The sequence below is a fragment of the Anopheles merus genome, chromosome 3R, assembly GCF_017562075.2.
Source record: "Anopheles merus strain MAF chromosome 3R, AmerM5.1, whole genome shotgun sequence".
Classification (NCBI taxonomy): domain Eukaryota; kingdom Metazoa; phylum Arthropoda; class Insecta; order Diptera; family Culicidae; genus Anopheles; species Anopheles merus.
Window position 1 is genome coordinate 28,529,842 of NC_054084.1, and position 27,719 is coordinate 28,557,560.

General features: G+C 45.8%; 3 protein-coding genes across 24 annotated transcripts in view; 1 reads left to right on the plus strand and 2 right to left on the minus strand.

The window, feature by feature from the left end:
• Positions 1–18,209, minus strand: part of LOC121597756 (mitogen-activated protein kinase 1) — a 59,817-nt gene extending 41,608 nt beyond the window's left edge. For 3 of the 5 annotated variants that reach the window (XR_006005473.1, XR_006005474.1, XM_041923831.1), the window contains exons 1-2: positions 17,831–18,209; positions 15,874–16,706 (exon numbers count right to left, since the gene is read on the minus strand). Coding sequence is in view for 3 of the 5 variants with exons in the window: in XM_041923831.1 (XP_041779765.1) it covers positions 15,874–16,028 (155 nt within the window). In the remaining 2 variants the exon portion in view is untranslated. The remainder of the gene's footprint in view (positions 1–15,873; positions 16,707–17,830) is intronic. The other 2 variants (XM_041923833.1, XM_041923832.1) reach the window with 2 other exon arrangements.
• A 544-nt stretch (positions 18,210–18,753) lies between these two features.
• LOC121596847 (restin homolog) overlaps positions 18,754–27,719 on the minus strand; it is a 69,655-nt gene continuing 60,689 nt past the window's right edge. For 15 of the 18 annotated variants that reach the window (XM_041922148.1, XM_041922147.1, XM_041922151.1 and 12 more), the window contains 5 exons: positions 27,234–27,257; positions 26,385–26,505; positions 22,437–26,316; positions 22,164–22,363; positions 18,754–20,056 (listed from right to left, as the gene is read on the minus strand). In XM_041922148.1, coding sequence (XP_041778082.1) covers positions 20,010–20,056; positions 22,164–22,363; positions 22,437–26,316; positions 26,385–26,505; positions 27,234–27,257 — 4,272 coding nt within the window. In that variant the 3' untranslated portion in view covers positions 18,754–20,009. The remainder of the gene's footprint in view (positions 20,057–22,163; positions 22,364–22,436; positions 26,317–26,384; positions 26,506–27,233; positions 27,258–27,719) is intronic. The other 3 variants (XM_041922156.1, XM_041922160.1, XM_041922152.1) reach the window with 1 other exon arrangement.
• LOC121596859 (DNA-directed RNA polymerase II subunit RPB11) lies at positions 18,779–19,615 on the plus strand. Its single transcript, XM_041922187.1, has 3 exons — positions 18,779–18,870; positions 18,990–19,079; positions 19,222–19,615. Exons 1-3 carry the CDS (start codon positions 18,818–18,820, stop codon positions 19,430–19,432), a joined length of 354 nt encoding a protein of 117 aa, XP_041778121.1. The 5' UTR covers positions 18,779–18,817; the 3' UTR covers positions 19,433–19,615.

The following is a 27,719-nucleotide window of genomic DNA, read 5'->3' on the forward strand; positions in this document are numbered from 1 at the left end:
ATGGCAACACACACACACACATACTAAACGTACGCTCGAATTGAATTTCCGTTCCCAGCCAACGGCACTCAGAGAGCAGGGAAGTGTAAGGTGTATCCTTAAACGTCCATGGGGGACAAAGCCAAAGGCACACCTTGAACGATCGGGGTTTCCTGTTGTGTTTTACAACCCATCCCGTTCGGTTACTGATTTGGGATTTGAGTTCAGTAGGGGTTTTAGGGCGTGAGGCCAATTCCGATTGCCGTTTTGCAGTTACTCCGACGATATTGACGGTGATGTTATTGGAATGCTGTGACCCTCGGAGCACGGCAAGAAACGCCGTTTGTCGTAATATTCGTCATTGATTTATTATGATTTAGATTACATTACGCACTATTCAAGACAGAATCAAGCAATTCAGATTAAGAGGACCGTTGCAGACAACGATGATATGCAATGTGAAACCTAATTCAACCGCAATATTGAAATCTTTGCATCAAATAAGCATTTTCCTAACGATCTTATTGTTTTGGGAATCTTAATACTTCTTGTTTATAGCCAAAACATAAATTCATACAATATCATCAAACAGTTTCATTCCTGTAAGTGTTCAAAAACGAATTAAAAGCCAAACCATAGAGCTCACCCAGAAACCATCGTTTTTTCACTGGATTAAACGTTTAAATTATCCAATCTCTTTTTTTTCAGATCTGCCCGCAATCTTTAATCCGTGTTTGCATTAGACCATAAAGCCGTTTGTGGACAGCTCACCAACCACTACAATCGTCGATGAAGTCCACCAGTTTGGGAATGCCCATAGATTGTGCATAGCCACAGCGCCCGACCAGAGACGTTTAATGAAAGAGAGCCCTTCTACGCGATGGAACATGTTGGAGCTTGTGATTTTCCACAATACAACGCGACACGCAGGCACACCAGGCCCCATAGGGAAAATGCTAATCAAAATTTAATTAACCAGCAGCACTGCTAAGTAGCTAATCTCGGCTACTGACGGCGTATGGGCGCAAGCAAGGTCTGTTACAGCGATCTCCGCCGACCGGCAATCAGAGTAAAGCTTTAACGCACATTTCTCAGAAGAATTGATGGGAGATTACCGACCGATTACACCGTTACAGTATTGGGCCTGGGTGGGGGCACATGAAAATGTAATATGATCGCCCGCATCCATTTACGGCATGGAGTGAGAATGTGTGTGCAATTTGCTTCAATTTTATTCGATTGTATTTATTAGCAAAAGCGTTCAGTTTCAGCGGTACATGTATAGACAATGTTAGCTCTTTGATATGTCTTACACCTTGTATAGGACTTTGTATAAAATATTATAAACAAAATCACTTATATGTAACCGTATATTCTATCAATGTCGTCTAAAAATTAGCAACTGTATGCAATTACTTCAATTAGCATTTTCTTCCATAAGGCGAATTTAGCTTAAATCGAATTTCCCCGCGAGGATAGCTTGGCGAATGAATTAAAATCATGTACCCGAGGATGAAATCCTTAGCGCAGGCATGCAATTTGCGTATGAAAAACGATGCAAAAAAAAACGGCAACACATCAATCTCCTCTGGCTCCAGCGAAAGCGACAGACAAAGTCATCTTCTCTCTACCTCCGTGTATTCTCATTCGAGACAAATTGTGCCACAGGGAAAATATGGTTGTTATTGTGTGTGTGTGTTTTCTATTTTTTTTATTACTTTTACTCCGTACCTCATGGGAAAAGCTTGCGGATTTGCTGGCGAAAGGTTACGGGGATCGGCGTGCACAAACAATACCAACCCGCCGCCACATCCACCTATCAATATATCGTTGTGCTCCGGGGCAGGCCGGGAAATAGAAACTTTCGCATAAAAGGCAAGTAAAGCTTACATCGTGTGCGCGCAAGAAAAACAACGGATACACAATATTACTAGCTCCTCCAAGGCAGCCTCGGATCATCAAACCTGCGCCACACACAGCGAGCAGTATGGCGCAGCGATAAATGTGCCCAGGTACCCGTGTAGTACTAACCGACCCGCCTGCCACCGGCAATAGACATGATCCCTCAGTCTTGCGCCTTGCGAAAACATTCACAGCGGTCCCCTCTATAAACCCCAGGGGGAGGCGGTCCCGACCAGCTCCCAAAACATCCGCGCTAAGCCGATTCGCGGAAAATTTGAGCAACAAGGATGATGTGCGCACAAAACGCTATCCCGAGGTCGGTTCCACCGGTGGTTGTCACCACGGTACCGTACCACCAGGCAGGCAGCAAGAAGGACATCAAAATGGACGATGCTGTACGCGTTAAATTAATTGTTGTTACGTCAAGCTACGGCATTCGCTCGAACAAACACACACACATCGGACGCACGGGAATTTCATGGATCAACCGTCTGGGCCAAGCCCGGGCAGGAAGCGCGATTCTAAGCCGATGGTGAGCGACTTGCATTGAAAAGTTTTGCGTCATGATGTGAGCATTATTTAATTACCCGAAACAAAAGACGAGACCGGTTTTGTAGCTCATTTTGCAATTACTGGGCAACATTATTTTCACATTATTATTAAGAGAAGCTTTTAATGTTCGAAATTGAACTTTGTCTCTAAGGTTAGAGTTTACACAATGCTTCAAAAATACTCCCAAAAATGTTATTAAGCTTGAAATGCTTTTCATATTGCATAACTTCAGGCGTTTCTACTTCAAACAATTGCATACATTTAGGCGTATTTGTGCATCGATACAGTTATATGCCGATGTTTTCAAACGCTTTTCAAATATGAAGCATTAATGTGATACACTTTTCAATCCGTGTAAAAATAGTGACAAGCTAGCCCGTCCCCGGGAAGCTGTTGCGTCTCGCAACCGGTCGTTTGGGTAACACGTTTTCCACTCAACAGGTGAATCCGGCTCTTGGATCGCAATTAGGACGAGGATGATTGCAAGAATAGCACAGGAGACATACAAGGAACAACACTCACACACACATCCCAGTCTTGTACCAATGTTGCACACATTGACACAACGACAGCACTACACAAACAAACACACCATTCTATGTGGACACAGCGTTTACGTCACACTGGCGACCGAGAGGTGTGAGACAACGACAATTATGTATTAGTCTGAATTTGCCGAGTGCCTGTGCCCGGGCAAGGATGACGGGGGAGCAAGGACCGTTTTCTACTTTTGACCTACCTCTCCGCTGGACTGTCCCTATTTTCGCTTCACCGCACACCATTTCTGGACCATCCCCGGTTGTTTAAATTGAGCTAACACGCGAGAAAAGGAATCGTTTATGACATCCGCTCGAATTGAATTGTCTACAAGCGTCCGTCCTCCGGGACAGTTTCTCTTCCAAGCTTGCAAGGGTTTCGGTCTAAATTTAATGAAGCACACACACACAGCCACACGGGATGTGGTGATAATGGTAGAGAAATGGCGAGAGAGGAGGAGCAAAAAAAAAGGGGAAAAAGAATCCAGCGACTAGAAAGGTCATAACAGTTTGTCCTGTCGTTATCTCATTTCATCGCGTCCGGTTTGCGCGCACAAGTGTGGTTTCCGAACTTGATCCTTGGGGCACACCGCCACCGTCCGCCACCGTCAAACGACGCCAAAAAACTTTCCACCGGAAATGGAAACTAAAAATAAACCAGACTGAAGGTGCTGGCGGTCACCCTTCGCTTTAATATCTCCAGACCTTGGAACAAGCGAGCAGGGAACATCATATCAAGGAATGTCTGCTGTCGGTGGTGCTCGACAGGAAGGATAGGCAGGATTGGGGACGACCTTGTTTTTGCTTCTTTGTTCCCGTACACAAGTCCCAAGACGGCACACTTAAATGGCAGTATTTATGGAAAGGAAAAACTTTGTCCAAACGACGTTAGGAAGGTAAGGAACACTAACTGTTATCGGGAGATTATGCGATAGCGAGGAACGTAGCGCTGTAAATATGCCCCATTTTTAGCCCCACTTTTGATCAAACGAAGATCAAAACCAAGGGGAGAAAGCAGACAGGAGAGGAAAAGTGGTGCAGCTGGATCGTGGCAGGAAAGTGGTATTAAAATTTCATCGCCCCGTGTCCATCAATCTCTTTTGCGCCGCCACCACACACAGCGCGAAATGAAAAATGTTATGGCGTTAATCATAACACAGTGCCGCCACGAGGGACAAGGATTAAACAAAAAAACACTCCTCGATTAAGTTGTCAAATAGGGAAGGATGAGGAAAAACGAGAAGAGTAAACATTTACATGGGCAAACCCAATTCCGGGGGCCATCAGGATAAAAATAATTAATAAAATTGTGCTAAACGTATTAGGAGATATATGTTTAGACTCCGAGCAAAAAAAGGTTGCACAAGTACTAAGATTAAAACATTCTGGAACAGAAATTCCAATTAATAATTTATAACAAAACCCAAACATTTCACTTCACCAAGAGGCTCGTCCATTAATTACGTAACGTCAAAACTTGTTATGCTTCACTGCATTCCTCCCATTGTGTAACGAAATGTAACGCTTGAAAGTATTTTCTCTCCTCATAATTGAGCGTTACGTAATTTATGGATAGCTCCTGAAAAAAATGTCAAACGTTTTGTTGATTTATTGGGTATGATTGGGAAGACTTCATAACAGGAAACTGGAAATTTAAAAGGTCTGGATTTAAATGAAATAGAAGAAGTTATTCATATAATACTTCAATCCAACACGATGATCGAAGGACCAATGTCATCTTCAAACATTGCCACATTAATTATTCGATCACAGCTTTCAAAAACAAAGCTCAACCTAGTGTACTTAAGATTATTTCACTTCCAGTAGGGACACAAGCTAAAACAGTTAATAAATAACGCTCGTACGCTTAATAATCTAGCCAAGCTATTAGTAGCATGCAACGATGTTTGATAATCAATGATGTTATAGCACAAATCGTTCTCAAACAACACCACCACCACCACCACCACCACTACCACCACCCACAACGATCCACACAAGGATAATGTAACGCTGATGACACCCCGTTTCACTTGTCGGTACCCTCTCCTAGCGGTTCCATAAATTGATTATCATTATTAATATTTTTTCCCTCTCTCTCTCTCTCTCTTCTCCCAGTGTCTGATAAATTATACCGACGTGCCACCGACGCTACGCTCTGGCAACACGAGCGACGCCATGACGCGGGCGCGTGTGATGATTAATCACCCGTTTTGGGAGGCGTATGAAAGCGGTACGATGACTTAAATCCACAATGATCGAACGATTACGCGTCCGTCACCGATGTCGGGCACGAATCAATAGAACGCGTCATAAACCACTCCTGGGAGGGGGGAGGGGGGCAGGATTGTTGTGCCGTGAAGAAGAAGTACAGTGACAGCGGTGTTGCGTTATCGGATAAACTAAGCTAGCGGTGCACTCTCTCTTTCCCCCAGCAGAGGCGGGATAAAACACTAAATAGCACAGCCTATTGGGGATCTGTTCCGATGTAATGGCATTAGTGTAATTGAATCTACTACGCACGCTGCAATAGGTTGGGAGGGCACAGAGTTCCACACACTCGTGGAGCTTAGTAAAAGTACACTCCATTACACACATTGCGTCGATGGGTAAGCACAAAATTCCCGCAACCTGGTACGTGTTGATGGCTGTTCCCGAATGTTTGTGTAGCTTTCGCGCCCAACGAGGTTAGAACTGAAACAAACCGAGTTACTGCGAATAAACAAATCATATGAAAATGCACGAGCTGAATGTAATTGGTCCCTGCTAACTTATTTACGATTCCGAGGGCCGAGTGAAGGCTTTTTTTGTTGTGGGTCGAGATGCGTGTAGTAGATAGGAATTGCATACAGATAATCTAAATCAAAAGGATGGAAGTTTCATTAGGTACGCTATCTGTGGCGATATCTGAAACTATGACTCAAACTATAATTTCTTTGTTATAATTCTAGGAGAAAACTGAATTATTGAAGTTGAATTTTCCGTGCTTTTGTGCTGTTATTATTTTTCTACTACTCAGACACAACATCTAGGTAGTAGTTGGATATTTCAAGTAATGAAAGAGAAATTAAAGAAGCGGGGAAAATTGGAAAAGATCTCAAGAAATTGGAAAAGATCTCTAATACTGCCAATCAATCCACAAAGCACTATGCGAGCAACACGTTTTCGAAAGCTTAATTGAGTGCTCCCAAGCAACTCGTTACACCTCACCATAGAGTTTGACAATAAACTGCTTAACACATCCAAAAAGATTCCTGAGAACGGAGAAATTATTTTCACCTCGTAACGTACCAGGTGGAGTGACAGGCAAATTTCAAACAAATCCGGCACGAAGGACCAAAATGTCGCGCAACTGCGCTTACTGCGTGCCGTTGTTTTCGCTGCTTAGTTCCGTGCTGTTCCGTGCTTGAGTCTATAATTGCCATATTTAATCGTTCTATTGACCGCGGACACCGTCAACAAACACACCACTTCTCAAATATTTTCAATTTGTTCATTGATAACAGGGAGGCAGCAACAATTCATACTTAGTTGCTAAACAAGCGGAACGGGTACAGCAAAGCCATGCTCAATAATAATGCTATAATAATAATAAATTCAATCAAGGCTCTTTGCTCCGAACTATCATTTGCAAAAGCAGGTAAACAAAAGGTGATTGATTTATTTTACAAATAATAATTTATCATCCATCATTATGCGCCTTAGTTTAATCAAACGATGTTTTGCTGCCTCGCCAGTATGATGAAAGAATGGAAACGCGGGGGGGTGAGGGGTAAAACGTTTCATAAAAGTTCTGTGAAATACAAAGGCAGCATCATTATTTGATGAACCGATCATAAAACCAATGTAGCATGGTAACAAAGGCACTGCTACTGTGTCTGTCTGCTCCCGTGCTGTGGTCTTCAACCAGTCATATATCTCAACAATTGAGCCTTTTTGCACATGACAGGGTTTGTTACTGTTCATTTAAGCGCACACAATCGCTGTTTTATGCGTTTTGACAAGGAATATTTTATATTTTTAATTCCTTTGTCTCATTTTTCATTTCTCTTCTTCTTCACTCCCAGATTTTGTTTTGAAAACGATCCTGCATTGCTTACGCACCAACAGAGAAAGCTTCAAAAAGTAACGCGTAAGCCTAGCACAGAAGGAATTTTAATAAAACAGCAAACGCTTCTACAAACATCGCGCCCGTTTGCGTTTGATAATCAACGCTTGAGTAATTGATGAAAGCTCTAAGGCGAAAAGCAGTAAAGTAAAAATACCACTGCGCAAGCAATTGCCACTTTTCCGATCGCGTTGTGTCGGGATTTTAAACGTCACTTTTAATGTTTCGATATCCACCCACTCAGCGAAAACATAAAGAAACCTGCCATCATTTTCACATGCCACTTCCTCTTCCGGTTGCTTCTTGGAGATGGGAAATTAAATTAAACCATATACAACAAACACTCCCCAAGCCACAGAGTCACAAGGGAAACACCAGTAGAACGAGGAAATGATTTGCAGCGACGACGAGCATATTATCATAATATGTACCAGGGGGTGATGCGTGAGGGTCTGTGCCATTTTTCATCCACTTGGGCGGGTGGGTAAAGAGATTAAAGGAAAGCAATCTTCATCATCACACATCTTGTTGGTACATTATTTCCCCCCCCCGGCCGTTGCCGCTGCCGCTGTCCGCCTGTTTCATCGATCCCTGCGTGCGAAGACACTGCCGTAAAAGCAGACAGGCGCGCATCGCTGCTGTTTATTGAAAATGTCAATTTTATATTTATTCGCTCCCACAAGAGCCCGATATCATCACGTCAGCGTGCTTCACGCTCGTGGCTGAACGCCAATCATCGGGTGGTGAGTTTGCCAGCACAAACTAGGCTAATGCTGGCGACGGTGATAAGAGCACGTTAGACGATGGCGACATGCGTTCGTCGAGCACGAGTCGAACGAGGGTGGCCGCCGGGGTGTTCGATATTTGCAACCATAAGAGAGGTGTGTTTGGATGAGCGGTTTGTCAACATGCACATACACACACACGGTCCACATGGCCAGTTAGGAACAACACACACTTCACAAACTGAAGAAAAAGTTGACAATAAAATAAAAAAAAAGGTTGTTGAAAGGTCGGCGATAAGATACCTTCTGCCAGTCTTGCCATCGGCATAGATTGATAAAAGCATGTGTTGTTTAACTCATCAGTGTTGCTAGCACTCACACAACAGGAAACAACAGTACATGTCGTTATGCCAGAATAATCATGGCGTGGACAGAGAAAGGCTTTAAAATATAAAACGTAATTCTACTCAGAGCATTTCACGTATTCTCTGTGTTTCCCGGTTATATTCTGTACTGAAGCAGTTCAAAATGAAATTAATTAATGAAAAACGCACAATAAAATAACCCTACGCGAAGCAAAAAAGACTGCATCACATCACGGTGGTGTGCTCGACCTTCAACCGAAACTTCAACCAATGTTTTCTTCGGTCAAACTGGTAATGTTCGGATGACGTCACAGTAACGCCGTAAGTCGCGTTTTTAAATCTAAAGCCGTCTGCAAACAAAAAAACATACATCAATGAGAGAGTTGTTATTATTTGAACTGTCAAATCTCAAACACCAAACACAAATGGCATGCCTGAATGCCACAAGTTCTGAAAAAGGACCTTAAAATTATATCAGTTTTAAATTTTTCAAAAATTTCTTTCATCATTTCTGGTGCCGTGACTAGGATACGTTGAAAACAACTACCGTATGCAGTAAAATTACAGTAATATCCTGCTTGAGAAAAGTTCTGAAATCAGTCAAATTGTTGTTATTATGTGCAAAGAGTACATAATTTTGTGTTTTTATATGATTTTGACATTTTGGAGTCAGCAACGATGCTTTGTAAATTTCCATCTCTTCGTCAAGAGATGGCTAAAATACTTATCAAAAGGTTTTTGTTGAATATACCGTAAAAGTCATGACTTGTTTGTGAGTGGTAGACAACAAACGTGTTTGATCAATAGAACATTGCCTCCAGATTGGGAACAGTTGTTAATTGGGAGCGAAAAACGTTTTAAGCCCAAAAAATTACTGCAATCAAGTGCTGACGTAGCAAAACCAGAGCACCCGGGAAATTGTATTCTCCCCAATGCATGCGTGGAAATAATCCTTTCAATCGCATTTATTCTGACACCAGGGGCTCCAAACAAACCGCACACACCTTCTTTCACGCACACGCACTATTTTCGCAAGCATCCACACAACACGGCCGGCAATAAAAAAAGGGTACGTATCTGCAGTGCCATTTTCCTCGTACGCTGATAAAGAACCGGTCTGAGAGGCGAGGGCGTTTCATTCATCGTTGAGGGCAAAACAGCATTTGGTATCAAACGATACGCGCCGCCCTTGAGAATCACACCCAGAAACACAATGCCATTGAAAGAGCTGTTGGGGACGCACTGTTGTGGCTCTCTTTCGGGGAAAGCCTTTGGTGGACGGTGTCTTGTAGTTTTTTTGTGTGTCGCTCATACGCGCCCCCAAGGACTCGTAGAATTCATGTGGCACCGATGCGTGCATGTCACGGGCAGTTGGTAGACGTACGCGAGGATACGCGAACACGGAAAATGGTTTTCTGCTTCTTTTCATTCGAGTGGGACCGATTTTCGCCCGCAAGCAAGTGCGGCAAGAAGTCGTCTCGTGAGTGGACTTCATTTGTCCGATAGAATGCGCTGCAGCGTGAACATCTTGACGTAAGTCAGGAGACAGCGATGGAAGCGGACGGAGTCATATCAAGTTGCTTTTTATGCTCATGCTCCTCTCCTCTACCACCGAGCAGCTCCATCGTCGTTTTGTGGTTATGAGCTTTTGTGCCGGGGAAAGTGTGTTGTTGTGTGCAGCGTAATCAAAGATTCGCGGCAATGGAAAACTGTGCCTTCAAGCTGCAAGGGCAACAGTAGGATATGAAACGGTTATTCGCTGCACACAATATACAACGGCGGTAGTACAATAGATGGCCGAGGCGCAATATGCTGATGAAAGTGGTGCACGCGAGCGAAAAAAGCACGCCACACATAAAATGGGAGCACATTTCTGTAGGTGGACTGTGTTGTATTCTTCTACTGCCTGCTCAGTAATGCCGTAAAGACGTATTAAAATTCTCACTACTGAATGTTGCCATCATATCGTTTGGATGTTGCAATATTTCACTCAACTGCCAATGGGACACACTCCATTGCGGGAGATGCTTGGTGGAAAATGATTATAACATCAGCTTTTAATGTCTAATGTTGAAAGCTTTAAAACACATCCTTAAGTCCGATAGCACAGGCTTTGATAGCTTGCCAACATTTTCGTCCTGCCATTTCACCACCTCCAGTATGCTCTAAACACCTCACCATTTAACGCGTAACGAGCGTACGGGAGAGTGACCTGGAAAATCTCAACCATTTTGACATTGCGCACAACAATTAACGCCCACCGGTGTGCTCGCCAGCACAATAAGCAGAGCGTTTGCCTCCCTACACTAAATGCTTCCTTCACACGCAACACTGAGCTGAGCTTGCAGTTTCAAGTTGCTATCCACACGCACACCGCACGTGGTTCGCACGAAGGCATGCCCGCCGCACGTGTTCTTTGCTAGAGAGATCGTATTCTAATTATCTGGAAACGCAAAATTTGAGTTCTCTTTTTGTTGTACACCCGCAACTACCACAACAACCGAACAAACAAACAGAGCAAACCGCAACACGTAACGACGCACGTGGAAAATGGCTCATCTTGATGGGCCACAGGATCATGATTGTGTAATTTTGGGTAGCTCCAATTTAAGATTTAATGAAGGATTGAGGAAATTATTTCAATCTCCATAGATACATTAAGTAGTTGACGTTTCTCTTTGTTTGAAGCTTTTATAAAAGCAATAATATGAATTCGCCATCATTACTACTCTCGTAAGCTACTGCTGCTGCTACTTCGACAAACGTAGAACAAAGTGTATAAATTATGCAATTCTCCGCTTGTTCTGGACGTCTAACACAGCGATGAGATTAAAAGCTGATGCTTCCTTCTTGGACTGATATTTCATTCATGAAGTTTACAATTATTAATTTGAAGTTGTTAGAAATTCAAAACATCCACTCCAAGAAGATCTTTTCGATGGGCAATGCGCTTCCGCTTCTTTTCCACTAACGCATTCCGACATCCGTAGAAAGTCATTAAAATTAGATATCATTTTTTACTTAATTATCGTGTGTTTACAAATACACTGTTGTTTTTCGTGTGAAGGAATCGAAACTGTTCTTCTTGGGGTTTTTGCTTTCTCTGTAACTGCTTCCAAGATTGGGTAGATATTGAGGGATTTTATGTTTCAGAATGATATCAACTATTTGCCAAGAATCAAGATTTTACTTCAACCCATAACTTATTATTGAGAACGTTTGATTTACTCTTTGTTATTCTCTACTTATCAAAACAAAACATGTTTAAAGAGCGATGTAAATAGAAGTAATAAAAGTGATTAATTAATCAACAATGTCCCTGCTGCCAGCACCCTTCTTATTTATCATTCTCTTTCATCCTGAAGAACAAGAGGCAGAAAACAATACCCATATCCAAAAGTCGCAGTATCAGTATGACAGAGCATACAGAAAAAAAGGCACTTTAAAAGTAGCCGAATGCTGTGAAATCTCCAACTGTCCGCAGTGGAACATTTCCGCCGCCCATGTAATTATACTGTCATTATCCTGCCTGCTGCGGCAACACACCGGGACCGAACACACCTCTCTTCAAATGATGGAGCGAAGTAATGCGTTATATTCTGTAGATTACTCCACCGGGCACGTGGAGCAACGGCGGCACAATGATAACGCGTTCGGTCAACAGGTACGGCGCGGCGTGCAAGATGGATGAGAGCCTGCTGCCTCCTGCGAAAGAATGCTGGCGAAGAACCCGCGTTGGGAAAGGAACATATTTTCCTCCCAGTCCCAAACCCCACCCGAACAAGGCCTCTCACGTATTTACCGAAAGCAAAAGCAGGCGAAATAAGGCAACATAATCGCCAAACTGTAGCCGGAAGTTTTGCTGTGTTTTATATGCTCGCCGTATCTTTTCTATCCAAAGATCAAACAACAACAAACACACACACATACACACGCAAACGCACAACCCAGCGGGTTGCATCGCAGAGGGAGCGGGAGGAACCGGATAATCACGGTAATCCCTGGAGAAAGGAAAAGAAGTCCACCAGTCGTGAATATCGTGTCCCCGTTCCGCACGGAAGGAATGGCACGTAGAAATCCCGGCTGCGTTTCCACCAAAGGCTACGCAACATTCTGGGGAGGAGGAAAAAGCATACAAAGAAAAGTATGCTAAACCTTTGCATGAGTATGTAGATGTAGAAAGCAGCATTAAACTTATCGTTGTGTATCACCAAAAAACTTAAAACGCCCAAAAAGGAACTGATTTATCGCACCTAAGCAGCAAGCTGTTAGAATGAGCCAGCAAACACCCCAATACACCGACACCGAAGGGTTAATCCGGCTCTTCAGAAACGATAGGACAACGTGTGTGCGTGTGTGTACATCCCCCGATGAGGGGCCCATGCTCGAACGTGCTTCACGGAACGTACACGTCATCTCCTCCCAAAAGACGGCCCAAACACTAGCAGCAGTTAGAGCCACAGCATAAACACCGCCACACTAAGCTAGAAGCTGCTGCAAGGGTATTGTAGGCAGTGCCTAGGAGGCTATGAGTGTGTTGAAGATGCTGCTAATATTCACCATTACACAACTGCTCGAGCCTTCCCTTCTGACGTACTCGGTTTGTGCGACCAGGTAAGGCCCTACCTACTACTAGAGGAAAGCGGGGCAAAAATAGCACTGCTAAGGATTTTGCTCTGTATCTCATTTAGTCAAATAACCGTTTACAATGAAACGGGTAAACCATTTTACACTGATATTCACGGCAATCAGTGCTTCAGCATCTTATTCATCAATCAGAAATGGACGCATTAATAACAAATAAAAATGAATAAAATGAAATATTAAAACCAACATCAAAAGTTGTGAAAACGTATTGCGCGGGGCAAAATGGACCACAACATTGGACTTTAGGCTTTGGTTTAAGCTCTTGCATATAGGTAGAATTGTGAGAGTAGAGATTCACGTTTAGTATTTAAGTGTTTTGTTAAATAATTTAGTAAAATGCAGGGATATTCCAATAATTCACTTGTTGTCAGTAATTTTTCTTGTCAATAGAGTATACAAACAACACAATTTTATTTATGTAAAGCTCATATATTGCAGCGTCTTTAGCTTACACCACAGCCTCATTATGTTGCTCCTGTCAAAATACTGACCATTTTGCACCAAGCACCAAACATTTTACAAACTTTAATTTTAAACCTTTACATTTAATTAAAATGCTTACTTTTTTCACATAAATCATAGATAAATTTCATGGGCATGAATACACATCCTTTTTCATGTAAAATAATTTGCTAAAATCTTACGAAAGCTTTTTTTTGGTCAGAGATTATCAAAATAACATCGTTTTGACCAATTATTTTATGTCTTCATTTATTCATTTATGTATAAATATTAGGTTATGAAACATGCATGGTGTGCGCTAATACATTGTATTTGATGTTATTCCAATCATTAGAAGTCATTATAAACGTGTTAACGTGCCAATAATCCAGGTGACCATTTTGCCCGACGTTCCCCTACACACTTCTTGGCCCGATGTGTACTTGCGCGTGGCATTGTGCACGAGAAACGAAGTGCATGGGGAAGCAGCACGTGACACACCGACAACACCTCAGAGTTTGATGGGAAATTTAGGGGAAGGGAGGGCGAAGAAATGTGTGTAGGAAAGCGTTACAATTTTTACAACACGATCGAAGCACGGAGCGTATTTCGTTCGGGAAGTCAACAGTTGGGTGGTGGCGCAAAAACCTATTCCAGCGGAAGATTATCCTTCCGCTCCCCTCTAAGAGCTGGGGATACTTCTTTTTTATTATTTCGTGTGTAGCAGATTATTTCGTTCTCATGCCGATATTGCGGTTGGATGTTGATGTGCAGAAAAGGGAGAAATTGGAAATGTATGCCAAGAAGAAGAAAAACTAGAGACAACTTTGCCTTATTCAAATTTTGTTCAAAACACTCACAAAAAACCTCGAATTTAGGGCAATGTATCGATATCAGTACGAAGAGCCCGATAGCGAAAGGGACATATTGTACCATTCGATGAATTATTGCTTCAAACTTCGTTGGAATTTGCACACCGCACCGGGAGGAGGTCCCGGTGCTCGGTGTAATTAAATGGAAAGATGGATTCGAGAGAAAACCGCACCTTCGGCGAAATTTCGATCAAAGATCAATATAAACACGCAACCTAGCTAGTCGTGCCCCTCGTGCCGTTAAGCAGAAATCGTGCAAAAACAATTCTTCTATTTTGAAAACGAATGTTTCGTTATCTTTCCAATATGGATTCCTCGTTAGGATATTATTCCCAGTGGCATAAGATCCTAAAACAGTGGCATTCTTCCCCCGTGGCGGGACAGTTTTTGGTCCTTCTGACAAACACATTTTTAAATAATCGTTCACGTATTGAAAATATTTAAAATAAAAAAAATGGATTATTTCTTACAGGGTTTTCCATTCCAGAACATTTTTGGATTGCTTTCCATATTATTTTGTTCGTTTGTTTCCACAATTTTTTGGGGCGTTTCCCGGAATGTTTTGGTTAACTGGGGGACCTGACCAATTTATCGTGGGAAACCCTGTAAGCACATTTCGTACTCTGCTTGCATTCATCTGGTTTCCGGAAGTAAAGTGCATTCCATCGATCATCAAACCCCATTGCTACATTATCACTCCAGGCGAACGGCGTACAGCGCGCCACAGATCAATGCTGACAGGCAGCTTCCAATCCCCCTGTGTCGTCCTGTGTCTATGTGTGTGTTTGTTTGGTTCGAGAACCTTTGCACCCCCTCCCCCCTTTCCGAACCTAATCGGGGTGTGCGAAAAGGGTATCGGGAGTCCTTATCACAAACGAGCCCGGCATGAGCCTCATTCTTCCAATGCGCGTCAATTACACACATCAACCGGGCTGGGAGATGGAGGGGGAAACCTTTGCCTTACTCTTATCCCTTTCTCGTGCAGTACGAAAAAGAAGAAGAAGAAGAAACAAAAATACACCCGCCACAGACACGGTGACGCAGCAGTGCAGTGGCTTTTCGCTTCAGTAGAATCGTCTCCAAAGCAAACACACTGCGCGACGGTGGTCGAAGAAGGCCGAAGACAGCACAGGAAAAGCTATAAACAGCCAACAGACACCCTGTACGATGCTTGCGATGGAGTGGGTGGGATGGGTTTGGAGGGGGTGGTAATGCTATATTCGCTAAATGGGATATTGATTTCCCCGGTAGCTCCCAGGCAGGCCACACACAATCATACTTTCGCCGTGCGCGTCCCAGGCAAATGGGGCTATTTGCATCTTCTCGCCACTGCTCTCTCCCTTCCTCGCTCCACCCAAAAGGAAGGGCCCAGCTGGATAAGCTCGGAAAGCGGAATGGGAAACGGCAGTTATTTCCATCATAGCAATCCTTCTTATTCTTAGCCTCCTGCGTTTCGTTTACCGCACTCTAGTGAGAGCGAAGTGTTTGATTCTAGGCTGGTGACGTCACCAACGGTTGGGGAAGGCTCTCACACCCGCGTAAGCGCATACATAAAAGCAGCACGCAAACGACCCACCAAGATGGGAAGATGCTAATAAAAGAAGCTAATAAAAATAAGGTAACCTAGCCCCCCCCCCCCCCCTTGCGAAGCACGGTGGGACAGCGCAGCGCTGTGGGATGACTCAAAACTAGGTCACGAAGAAAAGGAGGCAGCGAATGTAAGGCAACGTTCGCAAGGATACTTACACCACCATTCCGTAGGCTCCCTCGCCGATGTAGGCCAGATTTGTGTACCGGGGGCCAACCTCGAACACCTGTCCACGGATGACGACTTCGGCGTTCGGGTTGTTGTTGGCGCCCGATCCCGACGCTCCAGCACCGTTGTTTGCTGCCTCAGCCATTACTACGCTGTGTGTATATGTGTGCGTGTGTGTCTTCTTTCTCTATGGGCTTTCGCACGGGAATCTCCACCCGATCGAACGAACGAAATCACTTGTCTTCACCACAGACACACACACACACACACAATTTGCAAAAGGATTTGCGTTTGTACGTACAAGAGGGCAGCGTGGTTTGTGCGTATCTTCCGGTTTGTGTTAGCGCTGCTCTCTTTACTCCCTACCCGCCTGTTGGTTACTTCGCTTCGAAGGGTAGTATGAACCAAGTATAATCGACGTGCAATGCTTCTGCTTATCGGTAGGCGAGAGTGGCGGCACCGCTTGCTTTGACCACTGGGTTGCTTTGACGCACCCAGCCACACACGTGCGGATGTAGAGCGTTAGTTGGACCGGGCGGAAGAGCCAGTCAATGGGCGCACACAACAAGACAACGAACAAGACACAGAGATCCCTACTAGAGACCGTAAGGGCTGCTTCTCGCACACCAGGGGCAAACCGGGTTTTACTCGCGTCGTTTCGCCGACGGGTTCGCACTTTAACAATATGCACATACACAACACACTCTTGCTTACACAGCTTACAAACGCACGTATTACACACGCACCGCAACAGTACTCACAAAACGTTCCCACACTGATCGAACAAAACAATTACTCACACACACGCACTGCACACGACTGCCTGTAGAAAGAAAAAAAACCAGAAAGGTATGAATTATTTCATGCACCCAAAAGTTGCACACTGCAATTTTGTTCTTTCTTTTTCTTTTCTTTTTGTCTGCCCCCCCGCACACTTGCGATCCTTTTCTTTGTACGCCCGGTGGGGCGCGGGTGGCAGGCAAACAGGGTTTTGTTGTTTTTGCTTTTTTGCTGCTACGTCTGTCCGGCTGCTTTGCTTCTGTTTCGCCTCCCCGAAAGCACTGTAAACGCACACGCACACACGCACACATACACATGCAACGACTGGTGACAGCGGCTGTCAAAGAAATCCGTCTCGCCCGCATTGACGCCGTGCGGTCACCCCCGTCTGTGCGCTGCAACAATCCTGGATTTGGGTGGGCAAATGAAGGGCCTGGCAAGTGGTGGCAAGCCCCAAAGAGAAAGGGGGAAAGAAGATGCAAGTAGACGACTGGAGCACGAGCGGCGGAGCGCTAGTTTTAGGCAAAACGGGAATCGCCCATCAAACAAAACAGCTGGCAGTGCAGTTGTCACCCAACGGGAGGGGCACGGCTTCGGGGTTGCCAATTCGAGCCCTTGCTGAGCCTGCTCCAGGATTGACATTGTGGATGGGCTGGCACAGGGTTCGGTTCCGCCAGGCGCCGGGCACACTACGGAAGGGTTCGATTGTGTTTCGGGGCGGATTTTCATTCACCCTGACCGCTGCTAAACATTGACGGCGAGAGGGCACACAGAGACTGTAGCTCGCTCTAGTGGCACTGGAAGAACAGAGAAAATGCACACACACAAACACACAGCCAGTCAGACGCAACAATCAGACGACACACCAAACCAAGCCTCCCGGGATGAATGGGCAGAGCACTCCAGTCGCCGTAGAAAGAAGCCGAGCCTCCGAGAGGACCACACACACACACACACTGGCTGGGAACTTGCTTGGAGCTGTGTGTGGTGCACCTGTTCCGGCCTAGGTGCTAGATGCGCCCTCTGATTGTGATTACGGAATCGCCATCGATCTCGGGCAGGCAAGCGGCAACAATCTGCTCCCGCACGGCACACCCCGTAAGGCACATCAGGCTTTCTTCCGCACACACACACACACACACACACACACCCACACCGTCTGCTTACCGCTGCTTCCTGTCGTAGCAAAAACCGCACCACCACCACACCTCCACCGGAACACGACCGACTCTTCTCACAAACAGGCTAGAACAGCTTGGGCACGATTAATTTACACTTTTCCACATTCCTTCGGAGCAACGGAGCCACGGTGTACACGGTAGTGGTATGCGCTCTCGGCTGGACACTACGGGAGTTGGCCACAGGACATTCGCACGATTCGGGCCACAGAAAACGACTACGAGCCGAGGAAGAAACGGAGCGCATTTGCCTGCGTTCTTGTTTTTCTTTCTTTCTTCTTGTGCCTGTGTGTGAGCAGACAGCAAGCAGGACGAAAGCACGAAGCTACGCAGCTTCACCATCCGACGCTGCCGTTTTGATGCGGCATCCAGCAGCAGCCAGCCAACAGCAGCCAGCAGCTGTCACGTTTGAATGAGCCGTTGGCGTGAGAAAACGAAACACACGAATTGTGGGAAAAAGTATGTTTCTTGACGATTTTATAGTCTCTTAACAATGAGAATACAAACGCAATTAGTTTATGATAGTTAATTTATTCAATTATAATGGATGTGGCATGATATAAATCACAACTTTTTTATGCTATGCAAATGAAAAGAATGTATTTTTTTATTTGCTATTTTATGGTTGAATTCAATCAAAACAGCTTAGAAACTGAGTAATAGATGAAGAAACCAGTTGTATTGCAAAAATACTAATAAATAATCATTTGATTAACTTAAAAACTCCCTTCGTTTGTCATCCACGCGATTATTGCTAGTTCGCTACATCCATTGCCCGTGGAAGCACTGCTGAAATGTCACAATCGGCAAACCGTCAACGTGCCAAGAAGAGAAAGAAAACACAAACGTTTGCGGTAAACAACCACGCACGGTGTGATATTGTTTGCAGCAGTAAAAACACAGCAAAAGTAATAGAAAAAGCGCCACTTTTGATTGTTTATTTGTTACACCTGTCGAGCCAACTGATTTTTCAACCATGAACGCACCACCGACCTTCGAATCTTTCCTTCTGTACGAAGGAGAGAAGAAGTAAGTTAGCCAAATCGGTCGACCGGTAGCATTCTGGGAGAATGCTCTGCCGTTCCGCACCGACCCATCGAATGAATGCACACTAAACGAATTGTTTTACTCTTCCCCCGCTGCGCCAGAATTATCAAAGAACTGGACATGAAAGTTCCAAACGCTGCCATATTCACCGTCAACAAGGAAGATCACACGCTGGGAAACATGATTCGCAAGTGAGTATTTCATTGAGCGGCTTTTCGGGCCATTGATGAACCATGCCACGGGGTTTGGATTTACATGCGCGCACCTTCTTTTCTTTCTCGCCCCCATGCTGTATGGCTCCTCCTCCTCCTCATCCTTCCGTGCCCACTGCAGCCAGCTGCTGAAGGATCCGAACGTGCTGTTCGCTGGCTACAAACTTCCCCACCCGCTCGAGCACAAGTTCGTACTGCGCATCCAGACGACGTCGGAATATTCCCCTCACGAAGCGTTCATGAACGCCATCACCGATCTGCTGTCCGAGCTGTCCCTGTTCGAGGAGCGGTTCCGGGAGGCGATGAAGGAAAAGAAGGAGGGTGGCGATTAGGATTATTTCGGATACACCATAAGGCGGGAGGTGAGAGTAGGTGAGCAGCGGGACAGAGAGAGAGAGAGGGTTCATGGTCCGTTTTTACCCTCATGGAATGTCGGTGTGCGAACAGGCAGGCTTTTTAATGTTTAAGAATATATGACCTATATTGGATTCAGTATAAATATTGAATTAATCCTATCTATCATGTCTACTGTTTTTACTGTTGATGTGTCTGTGTGTGGTTGTTTGTTTAATCATCAATCCGAACGCGAACAGAAAATTAAGGTAATAATTTAAAAACAGCAGAACAAAGACACACAACACGTACGCGTTCGTTCTCCTATACGAAATCATCCTACATAAGAAACCACACATTTTAGGCAATTCGGGTTTTTTTTAATATTAAAGCTGCCTCCTCTCTTGGTGTTGAAATAAATAACCGCATAACAAGTTCTAGTGCGTAAAATTGATTCCAAAAATTCTTATCTTAGACGGGGAGAGGGGAGAGAAATTACGTCTAATGTAAAACAAATAAGGAAGAAATCCATCAAATAAGCACGACGGGTTGAACAGGTTGCTCGCCGCGCCTCCCTTAGTACGTCTCGTCGTCCGGACACTCGCCAATTTCATGACCAAACACTGCGAAGAAAAAAGGGAGAAAATAAAAACAATATATAATATAGCACAGTAACGCTTTTATGTCTTTTCTATCGGTTGCGTAATACAAGCGGTCATTTGTATTTTCTGGTTAATAGCATAAGAACATGCGACCAATTAAAAAAACAGACACACACATCCTCGGTACTGTCTCGGAAATAGACTGTGGATTAGGTAAAACGATCCATTTTTATCATCGCAAATCGACCCCGCAAAGACAAATTTAGCATAGAGAGCACAATCGTAAAATGTTTCACTTGATTGCGTACTGCTAGCGTGCTCTTCGTGCCACCGGTCCGGTTGTCCAGGACGACGAAGCACAGGGTGTATCCACGCAACACGTGCACTTCTTTTCCAGGTTGTTCCCCATGTATGCCGAAAAGCTAACGTAACACGACGTTTGCCAGGATGGTACGAGATATGCTTGTTAATTGCGTTTGGAAAGATGTTCGCTCTTAATCCGTCCGCAATTTACGACCACCGCGCGTTGAGATACGGCCCGGTTCTCTATTACTCTCTTGCCAAGGAGGAGAGTACGTGGTACACGAGATATGGACTGCAATTCATTGTGGGATTCTTTTTTTTCGCTCTCTCCCGCTTTCTTAAGCCCATGCCAAGACACACAAACTCCTCAAAAGATAGTATAAAACTGCAGCTCAAAAACAACACTTAGTGGATCGTGTTTTTGTTGTGTTGTTGGACAAAATGAAAACGCTCCAGGCGTACCCGGACTAAGAGCATCGTCTTATCAAGCACAAGTTCAAGATATTGTGTGCAAAAAAAAGAAGGACGACTGTCCGGAATGTTTTATTTTAGGACTCCATCTTATCCGTATTTAAATCAGGTAAGGGTTGAGATATTTTCTGGTCGCTTTTAGTTCGGATAGAGCATTTGAACCAAAACCTTTTCTTAACACAAACATAACAGATAGGGTTACCACAATTTATGAACTGTTCTTTAAAGGCTTTTCTAGTAATTATATTTCAGATCTCTTGGATTTTTCCGATACCGACTGTTTTTTTCTGTTTCAGTTTTCAATCAAACAATTAAAATAGTTTTGTAAATATATCAAAAAGCAAGTTTGTGATCTTCATGTGGCGGGAAGTGGGCCCTTCGGCACACTTTTTGGACAGGCTCATTTAGAACCAAATAGGAATTTCCAACGAGCTTCTCGAAAAAGCTTTCCGTAGCAGTGATTTGAAAAATGAAGTTTTCGTCGAAAAAGATTCTGGCTAGCTCCGAAGTTTTCTGGAATCGATTCCGTATAGTAGGTCCGGAATCAGATTCCAGAATCGGCTACGGAATTTATTCCAGAATCGTCTCCGGAATTGGTTCCGGAATTAGCTACGGAATCGGCTCCGCAATTGGCTCCGCAATTGGCTCCGGTTACATATTGATAGCCACAAATAATTAAAATTTACTTGTAAACGATCCATTCTCATGGAGATTCCCGGAATGATTTCACTTCTGAAACTTCTTATTTCAATTTAAGAACTGATTCTCATTACGAAGCGAATTGTATTTCTGGAATCAATCCTGATTCGGTTACCGGAGCAAATTGCGATTCCTAGATCGATTCCGACAGCCAATTCCGATCCCGGAAAAATCGATTTTGGAGTCAACTTCGAAATCGGCTCTGGAATAGTCTCGAATATCGACGCCGAAATCGACTCCGGAATCGACTCCGGAATCGGAATCGATTCCAGCATCGGAATCGGCTCCGGAATTGATTCCGAACACGGAATCAGAATCGTGTAGAAAGAATCAAGAAAGTGTCCCAAAATTATGAGAACGCCCAAAAACACCTGTAAATTAAGGGAAACCTCGTGACTTGTGCCAAACCTTGTAAAGATTTATTTAATTTTTTTCTCTTCATTTTACTAAATTCTCTAAAAAAGCTGGGAATAGATATTCCCAAAGAAAACCTGCCCTTCTACGCTTTGACAAAACTCTGGCTAGACAATTACTTAGAAAACCCCAACTTTTTATTGCTCAGGTAGCCGAAATCTCGAACAATGATTTATCGTTTATGAGTCCAACAAACATAACAAGGGTCACGGTTTTATAATTTATTTCACAATTGTCTTACCTTCGCAGCTTTCGCAGTACTTCCTTGGCGGTGGCACCTTGCGCTCCTTGCCGTCCGAGGGATGCTTCAGCGATTCCGGCGGACTGTCGGAGCACTGCTTCGGGCAGTCCTCGGTTTCGTGCAGATCAAACTCGTCGCAGATGTCACAGAACACGCGCGGCGCCGGCTTACGTTTCTGAATATCAAAGCTCATGTTGTGACTGTAATAGGAGCCAAAAAGTCATGATTAGAAAAAAATGGAGCTTTTAGAAACGGAATAGCTTTCTTCCTTACCTATCCGCACTGGTCGACTCGAGCGCCTGTATCCGCAGCGTTAGCTTCTCATTCTTTCGCTGCATATCAACGATGATCGAGTTGAGGAAATCGATCTGTGCTCCGGAATCGTCTTCCTTAGACTCGCTCGTGACGCTAACCCCCCGGTTCGGAACGCTGCCAGAATTGTCGGCTGCCGTTGCTGCGGCAGTGGCCGCCTTTGCCAGCTTCGTCAGCTCACTCTCCTTCAGGACGAGCTGCGAGCGAAGCTGCTCGTTGTCCTTCTCGAGCCGACGGTTCGCCAGCTGCAGTTCGGTTTCGCGCAGCTCCAGATCCTTCTTGGCGCACTCGAGCTCATGCTGGCGCTTCTCCACCGCCCGCTTGCTGCTGACGGTTTGAGCCGCTTCGGACACCTGCGTTTCGACGCGCTGCATCAGCTCGTCCAGCCGTTGCTGCAGCTCGTCGATCTCCTGCTTTTTGGCACTCTCCAGCTCGAGCAGCTTCTGGGAAAGGTCGTGCGTACGGTGCGAGTACTCCGTTTCGGCGGATTTCTTCCGATCGAGCAGCTTATCGAACTGGGTCGCTTGCGCGGCGAGCTTGGTTTCCAGTTCGGCGATACGCCGCTGCTGCTCCTTCTGTCGGTCTTCCTGCTCTTTTACGGTGGTGCGGGACTTTTCCAGCGCTGCCAGCAGCTCGCTCGTTTCTGCGGCGGTGCGTTTGCTGAGCTCTGTGCTGTCGGTGAGAGTTTTCTGCATCGCTTCTAGCTGTTGCTGTAGATCTTTTAGCTGTGTCTCCTTGGTAGCACTTGCTGTCTGGAGCTGCTTAAGTTCTTCCTCTTTTTCAACAATTTTGGCATCGCTCGATGTGATTTGCTTTTGTAGGTGTTCCACCTTGCCGGAAAGGTCGAGTATAGACGCATCTTTGGCAGAAACCGATTGCTCCAGACTTTGTACCTGTTGCTCCAGCGTTGCCTTCGTTTGCAACTGAGCGTTTAGTTCCTCAACCTTTGCGTGCAGCTCACCCAGAGAGGTGGATTTGGTCTCAAGCTCTTGTTTGAGCGCAATAAGCTCAGTTTCTGTGGCTCCCTTGGCCGAAGAGGTAGACTCGAGCTGTTTCAACAGCTCCTCGTTTTTGCTTACAACCGCATCATACCGTTCCTTCTGCTCGCCCGCAGCCTGCTGCATCTGTTCTTGCAGCTGCGCCAGCTCCTTGCGCAATGTCTCCTCGCGACTCACGAGATCGACCTGCTCCTCTTCCATCTCGCTGTACGAGCTGTTCAGGTCTTGCAACCGCTGTTGCACTTGCTGGCAAGCTTCCTCCGATTCCGATTTTGCCTTTTTCAGCGCTTCAATTTGGGTGTAGCTTTCTTGAAGCTGTTGCAACATTTCCGCATACGATTTGCCGTTTTCCTCGAGCTTTGCGACCATCTCAGCCACTTCGGCCGATCGTTTCTGCTGCAGAGTTCGCTGCTCGTCCAGCTCCTGCTCGAGCTCAACGATACGCTGAGCTTTCTGGTCGATCTGTACGGTGAGGTCCTGGCTGCCCTGTTCCATCGACTGCCGCAGCTCGTCCAGCCGTTGCTGCAGCGTGCTGGACTCTTCCCGGCTCTGCTGTAGCTGCTTTTGAAGCGACTCTTCCTGCTCCTTTGCAGCACGAACAGCAGTTTCGTTGAGTTCTTGTAGCTTTTTGCTCTCAGTTCGTGTGTCCTCGAGCTGTGCCTTTAGCTCTCCGAGAGCGCCCTCAAGCTCACTCTTCATAGCTGCCATTTGCTGCTCGCGCTCCGACACGCTCTTTGCCAGCTCGACCACATGCTCACTGTCAATGCGTTGTCGCTCCTGCTCGAAGCTCACCTTCAACTCCGCTATCGTGCGCACCAGATTGTCCTGCTCCTGCTCGGCCAGCTCTTTAATCTTGCGCAGCTCCGTGTTGAGCTCGTTCTCCTGGATGATCTTCTGGTCGGAAATTTGCTGCATCTCTTGCCGCACGCGTTCCACCTGCTCCTGTAGTGCTGCGTGCGCCTGGGCACTCTCATCCGCCCGCCGTTCGGTTTCAATTTTCAGCGTATCGTAACTATCGCGCAGCTCGTCCAGTGCGCGCTGCTTCGCCTTCAGCTCGTCCGTGAGCTTTGCCAGCTCGGAGTTGGAGTCGAGCGTGCTGGAGCGTTGCAAATCGAGCTCCCGCTCGAGGTCCAGCTTCTGCTGTTGGACCTGAGCGGACTTTTGCTCCAGCGCGTCCATCTTTCGACGCAGGTCGGCGTGTTCGATTTCAAGCTTGCCGTACTGCTCTACCGCTTCGCCCAATTTCTTTCCACCTGCTTCCTCGCGGGCCACACTTTCGGTGAGAGAAGCGTTGAGCTTGGCGAGCTGCTCATCCCTCGAACTCAACTCGGAGCGAAGAGAGGAGAGCTGCTGGTTGAGGGATTGCGATTCGTTCGTTTGGGTCGCAATCGTGTCTTCTGCCAGCTTCATCTTATCGGATACATCCTTCATCTGCTGCTGTGCAGCTTCGAGTTGCTTCTGAAGCTCTTCTCTAGCCTGCGACAGCTGCGTTACCTCTTCCTGTTTTGCGCTCAGCTGCTGTTGCGCAGTTGACGCACTCATCTCGAGCTCTTTACGCAAAGTATCTGCACGATTGCGCAGATCCTCCTCAAGCTGCTTCACCTTCGATGCCAGCTCCTGTTTACTTTCTTCCAGCTGCTTCTCCAAATCTGTCTTCTCTTGCAAGATGTTCGCCAGCGTACCGTCCTTGTCCGCAAAGCTGGCCTTTATTGCCGTCAGCTCCTGGTTTAGGCTGACCTTGGAGACGTTCAGTTCCTTCAGCTCGTTCTGGAGCGCACTCACGAGCACCTCGCTCTCCTCCAGCTGTTTGTCTTTGGCAAGGTTTTCCTGTTCTGAAGTTTGCAATTGCTTGCGCAGCTCGGCAATAGTGTTCCGTTCCGCATCGGCAAGAGCATGCACCTCCGCTATCAGCTGCTCATGCTCGGTGCGCGATTGTTCGAACTTTTGCTGCAGTGAGGTCAGCTCCTGCTGCACCTTGACCTTCTCCGCCTCGAGCTCTTGCAGCTGTATGGCCTGATTGGACAGTTCCTCCTGCTTTGCGGCCAGCAGTGCCGCACTACTCTCACCGCTTGTTGCAAGCGATTGCAGATCGCGCTGCAGCTTTTGCGCCAGCGATTCTTGCTCCTGTCGTGCAGCGATTTCCGTCTGCAGTGCCGCTTCACTCGCAGTTAGCTTCGATTGCACTTCCTGGGCCGCCTTTTCCTTCACACTGCGGTCCTCCTCAAGCACCTTGATTGTCTGCGTTGCGTTCGTGAGGTCCCGCTCGAGGTGGGTCTTGGAAGCATTCACCTCCACAAGCGCCACCTCCAGCTCGGACAGCTTCAACGCCAACTTGCTGCTGGAGGTACCCTGTTCCTGTAGCTTCGCCCTAAGGTCACTTTCCAGCTCCACCGTCTTCAGGTCGCGCTGCCGCACATCGGCCCGCAGCTCCTCCGCCGTTTGCTCGAGCAGCTGCACTTGTTGGTCCCGCTCGGCCAGCAGATCCTTCTTGGAGCGCAACTCATCCTGCAGGGCGGCCAGCCGCTCTTCCTGCTCACTTTCGGCATTCTTGAGCGCCAGATACAGTTTCTCCAGCTCGGCATCCTTCACCGTGAGCTGGTCGCTCTGCTCGTCCACCCGGTGCTCGAGGTAGTTGATCTGCTCCTTCAGGCACTCTTCGCTGATCGTGAGTGCGGAGAGTTTGCTGGCAGCGGCTCGCTCCGCATCGGCCACCTTCTCGTGCAGGTTCTGGATCTCGTTCTCGAGCGAACGCTTCAACTCTTCAGTCAGATGCAGCTTCTGATCCTTGGCAAGTATTTCCGCCTTCAGCTTATCGATTTCGGCGTTCAGCTCTGCCCGAACGGCTGTGTTAAGGTGTGGCAGTTTGCAAAGTTTTAGTAAAGGGATTAAAGAAGAGTTCCTCGGTACATACCGTTGATTTCTTCTGGTGGTACTCCTGGCTGTGTTGGCTCGTTGGGCGTTCCTGCAGCTCCGCCAGCCGCCAGCTGTGCCTCCAAATCGGCTATTTTTTCTTTGAACACTTGTGTTTGAGCCTACGGTGTTGCGACAATTTTTCAATAAACAAAACGCGATCAAACAAATTAATGACATAAAATATACTAAGAAGCTACTACAGCCTAATGTTAGTGGTGGCACAAAGTAATAAATGGACAAATAGTTCAAACTTACGGAACAAATATACGGAATGAACTTAAAACACAGCCATGCGTCATGCATTTCAAAGAGTTTTGAGGTAACAAAATGACTTTTAAAACCAATACAGACGCGGAATAAATTAGTCACAATTCTTTATACTGATACTACGAATAATTCAGCTTTTTTGTAGAACAAATTATGAACATAAATATAGAAAATTTCTAAGCTGAACATATCAAAATAGGGAATTAAAACCGACATAGAACAACTTCCTATCATGCATTCTTTGGCATTGCACAAACAGAATGAACAGAACATCAATTTTCCACTCTACATAATGGAAGAATACACGCACAGCAGCTTAAAACCGATTACGAAGCACCAATTGAAGTAAAAAAAAAAATGATTGGGAAGCCATTTGATTCGAGAGCAGCGACAAAGCCTCTCAGTTCGTTTGCCACCATCAAAATAAGGAAATACGATGCTCGAAGCTAACGTTCATGCAACACAAAGCTAAGGAACAACCATGATGGTGGCAAACGAAGCCAAGAGTCTCCAATAGTGACCAACGGGGCAACAAGACCTCCCTTTTGGTCACCCTTTTGCTCTCGTTGGCGATACTCACGCGTACTGAATTTTGAATTTTTCCCTGAAAATATTACACGCAACAGGTGAAATGGATTAGATAAAATGAAGGTGAGAGTAAAACGAAAAAAAAACGATGATATTGTTGGAAATCGCCGTTACAAACACTTTTGGAAAAAGAAACCAAGGTCTCGGCGTTGTGGCAGAAGATTACCTTCCGTACTTCCAAATTGACCTTTCTTCATCTAATAAAATATATTTACACACACCCACACACACAAGCACACGTACATGGTCCTGCGAGGGGTCCACACAAGCCGAGACTGTGTCGAGACTAAGAGCACACACACACACACACACACACACACGCGCTCGACAAGTAACTTGAGACGCGGCCTAATCGTAATTTATGCTTCATTCTTCGCCTCTTGCGGAGCAGCAGGAACAGCACGTGTGACAAGTGTGTACGTGCCGGTGGTGCTGCGTCAGGACTAGGTTCAGCACCGGCAGCAATCCTTTCACGTCC

Excerpts from the sequence above, each read along its gene's own strand:
- LOC121596859 (XM_041922187.1), top strand. The coding sequence starts at position 18,818 with ATGAACGCACCACCGACCTTCGAATCTTTCCTTCTGTACGAAGGAGAG. Across the intron at positions 18,871-18,989 it reads CTGTACGAAGGAGAGAAGAA|AATTATCAAAGAACTGGACA; the intron begins GTAAGTTAGCCA and ends CCGCTGCGCCAG. Across the intron at positions 19,080-19,221 it reads CTGGGAAACATGATTCGCAA|CCAGCTGCTGAAGGATCCGA; the intron begins GTGAGTATTTCA and ends TGCCCACTGCAG.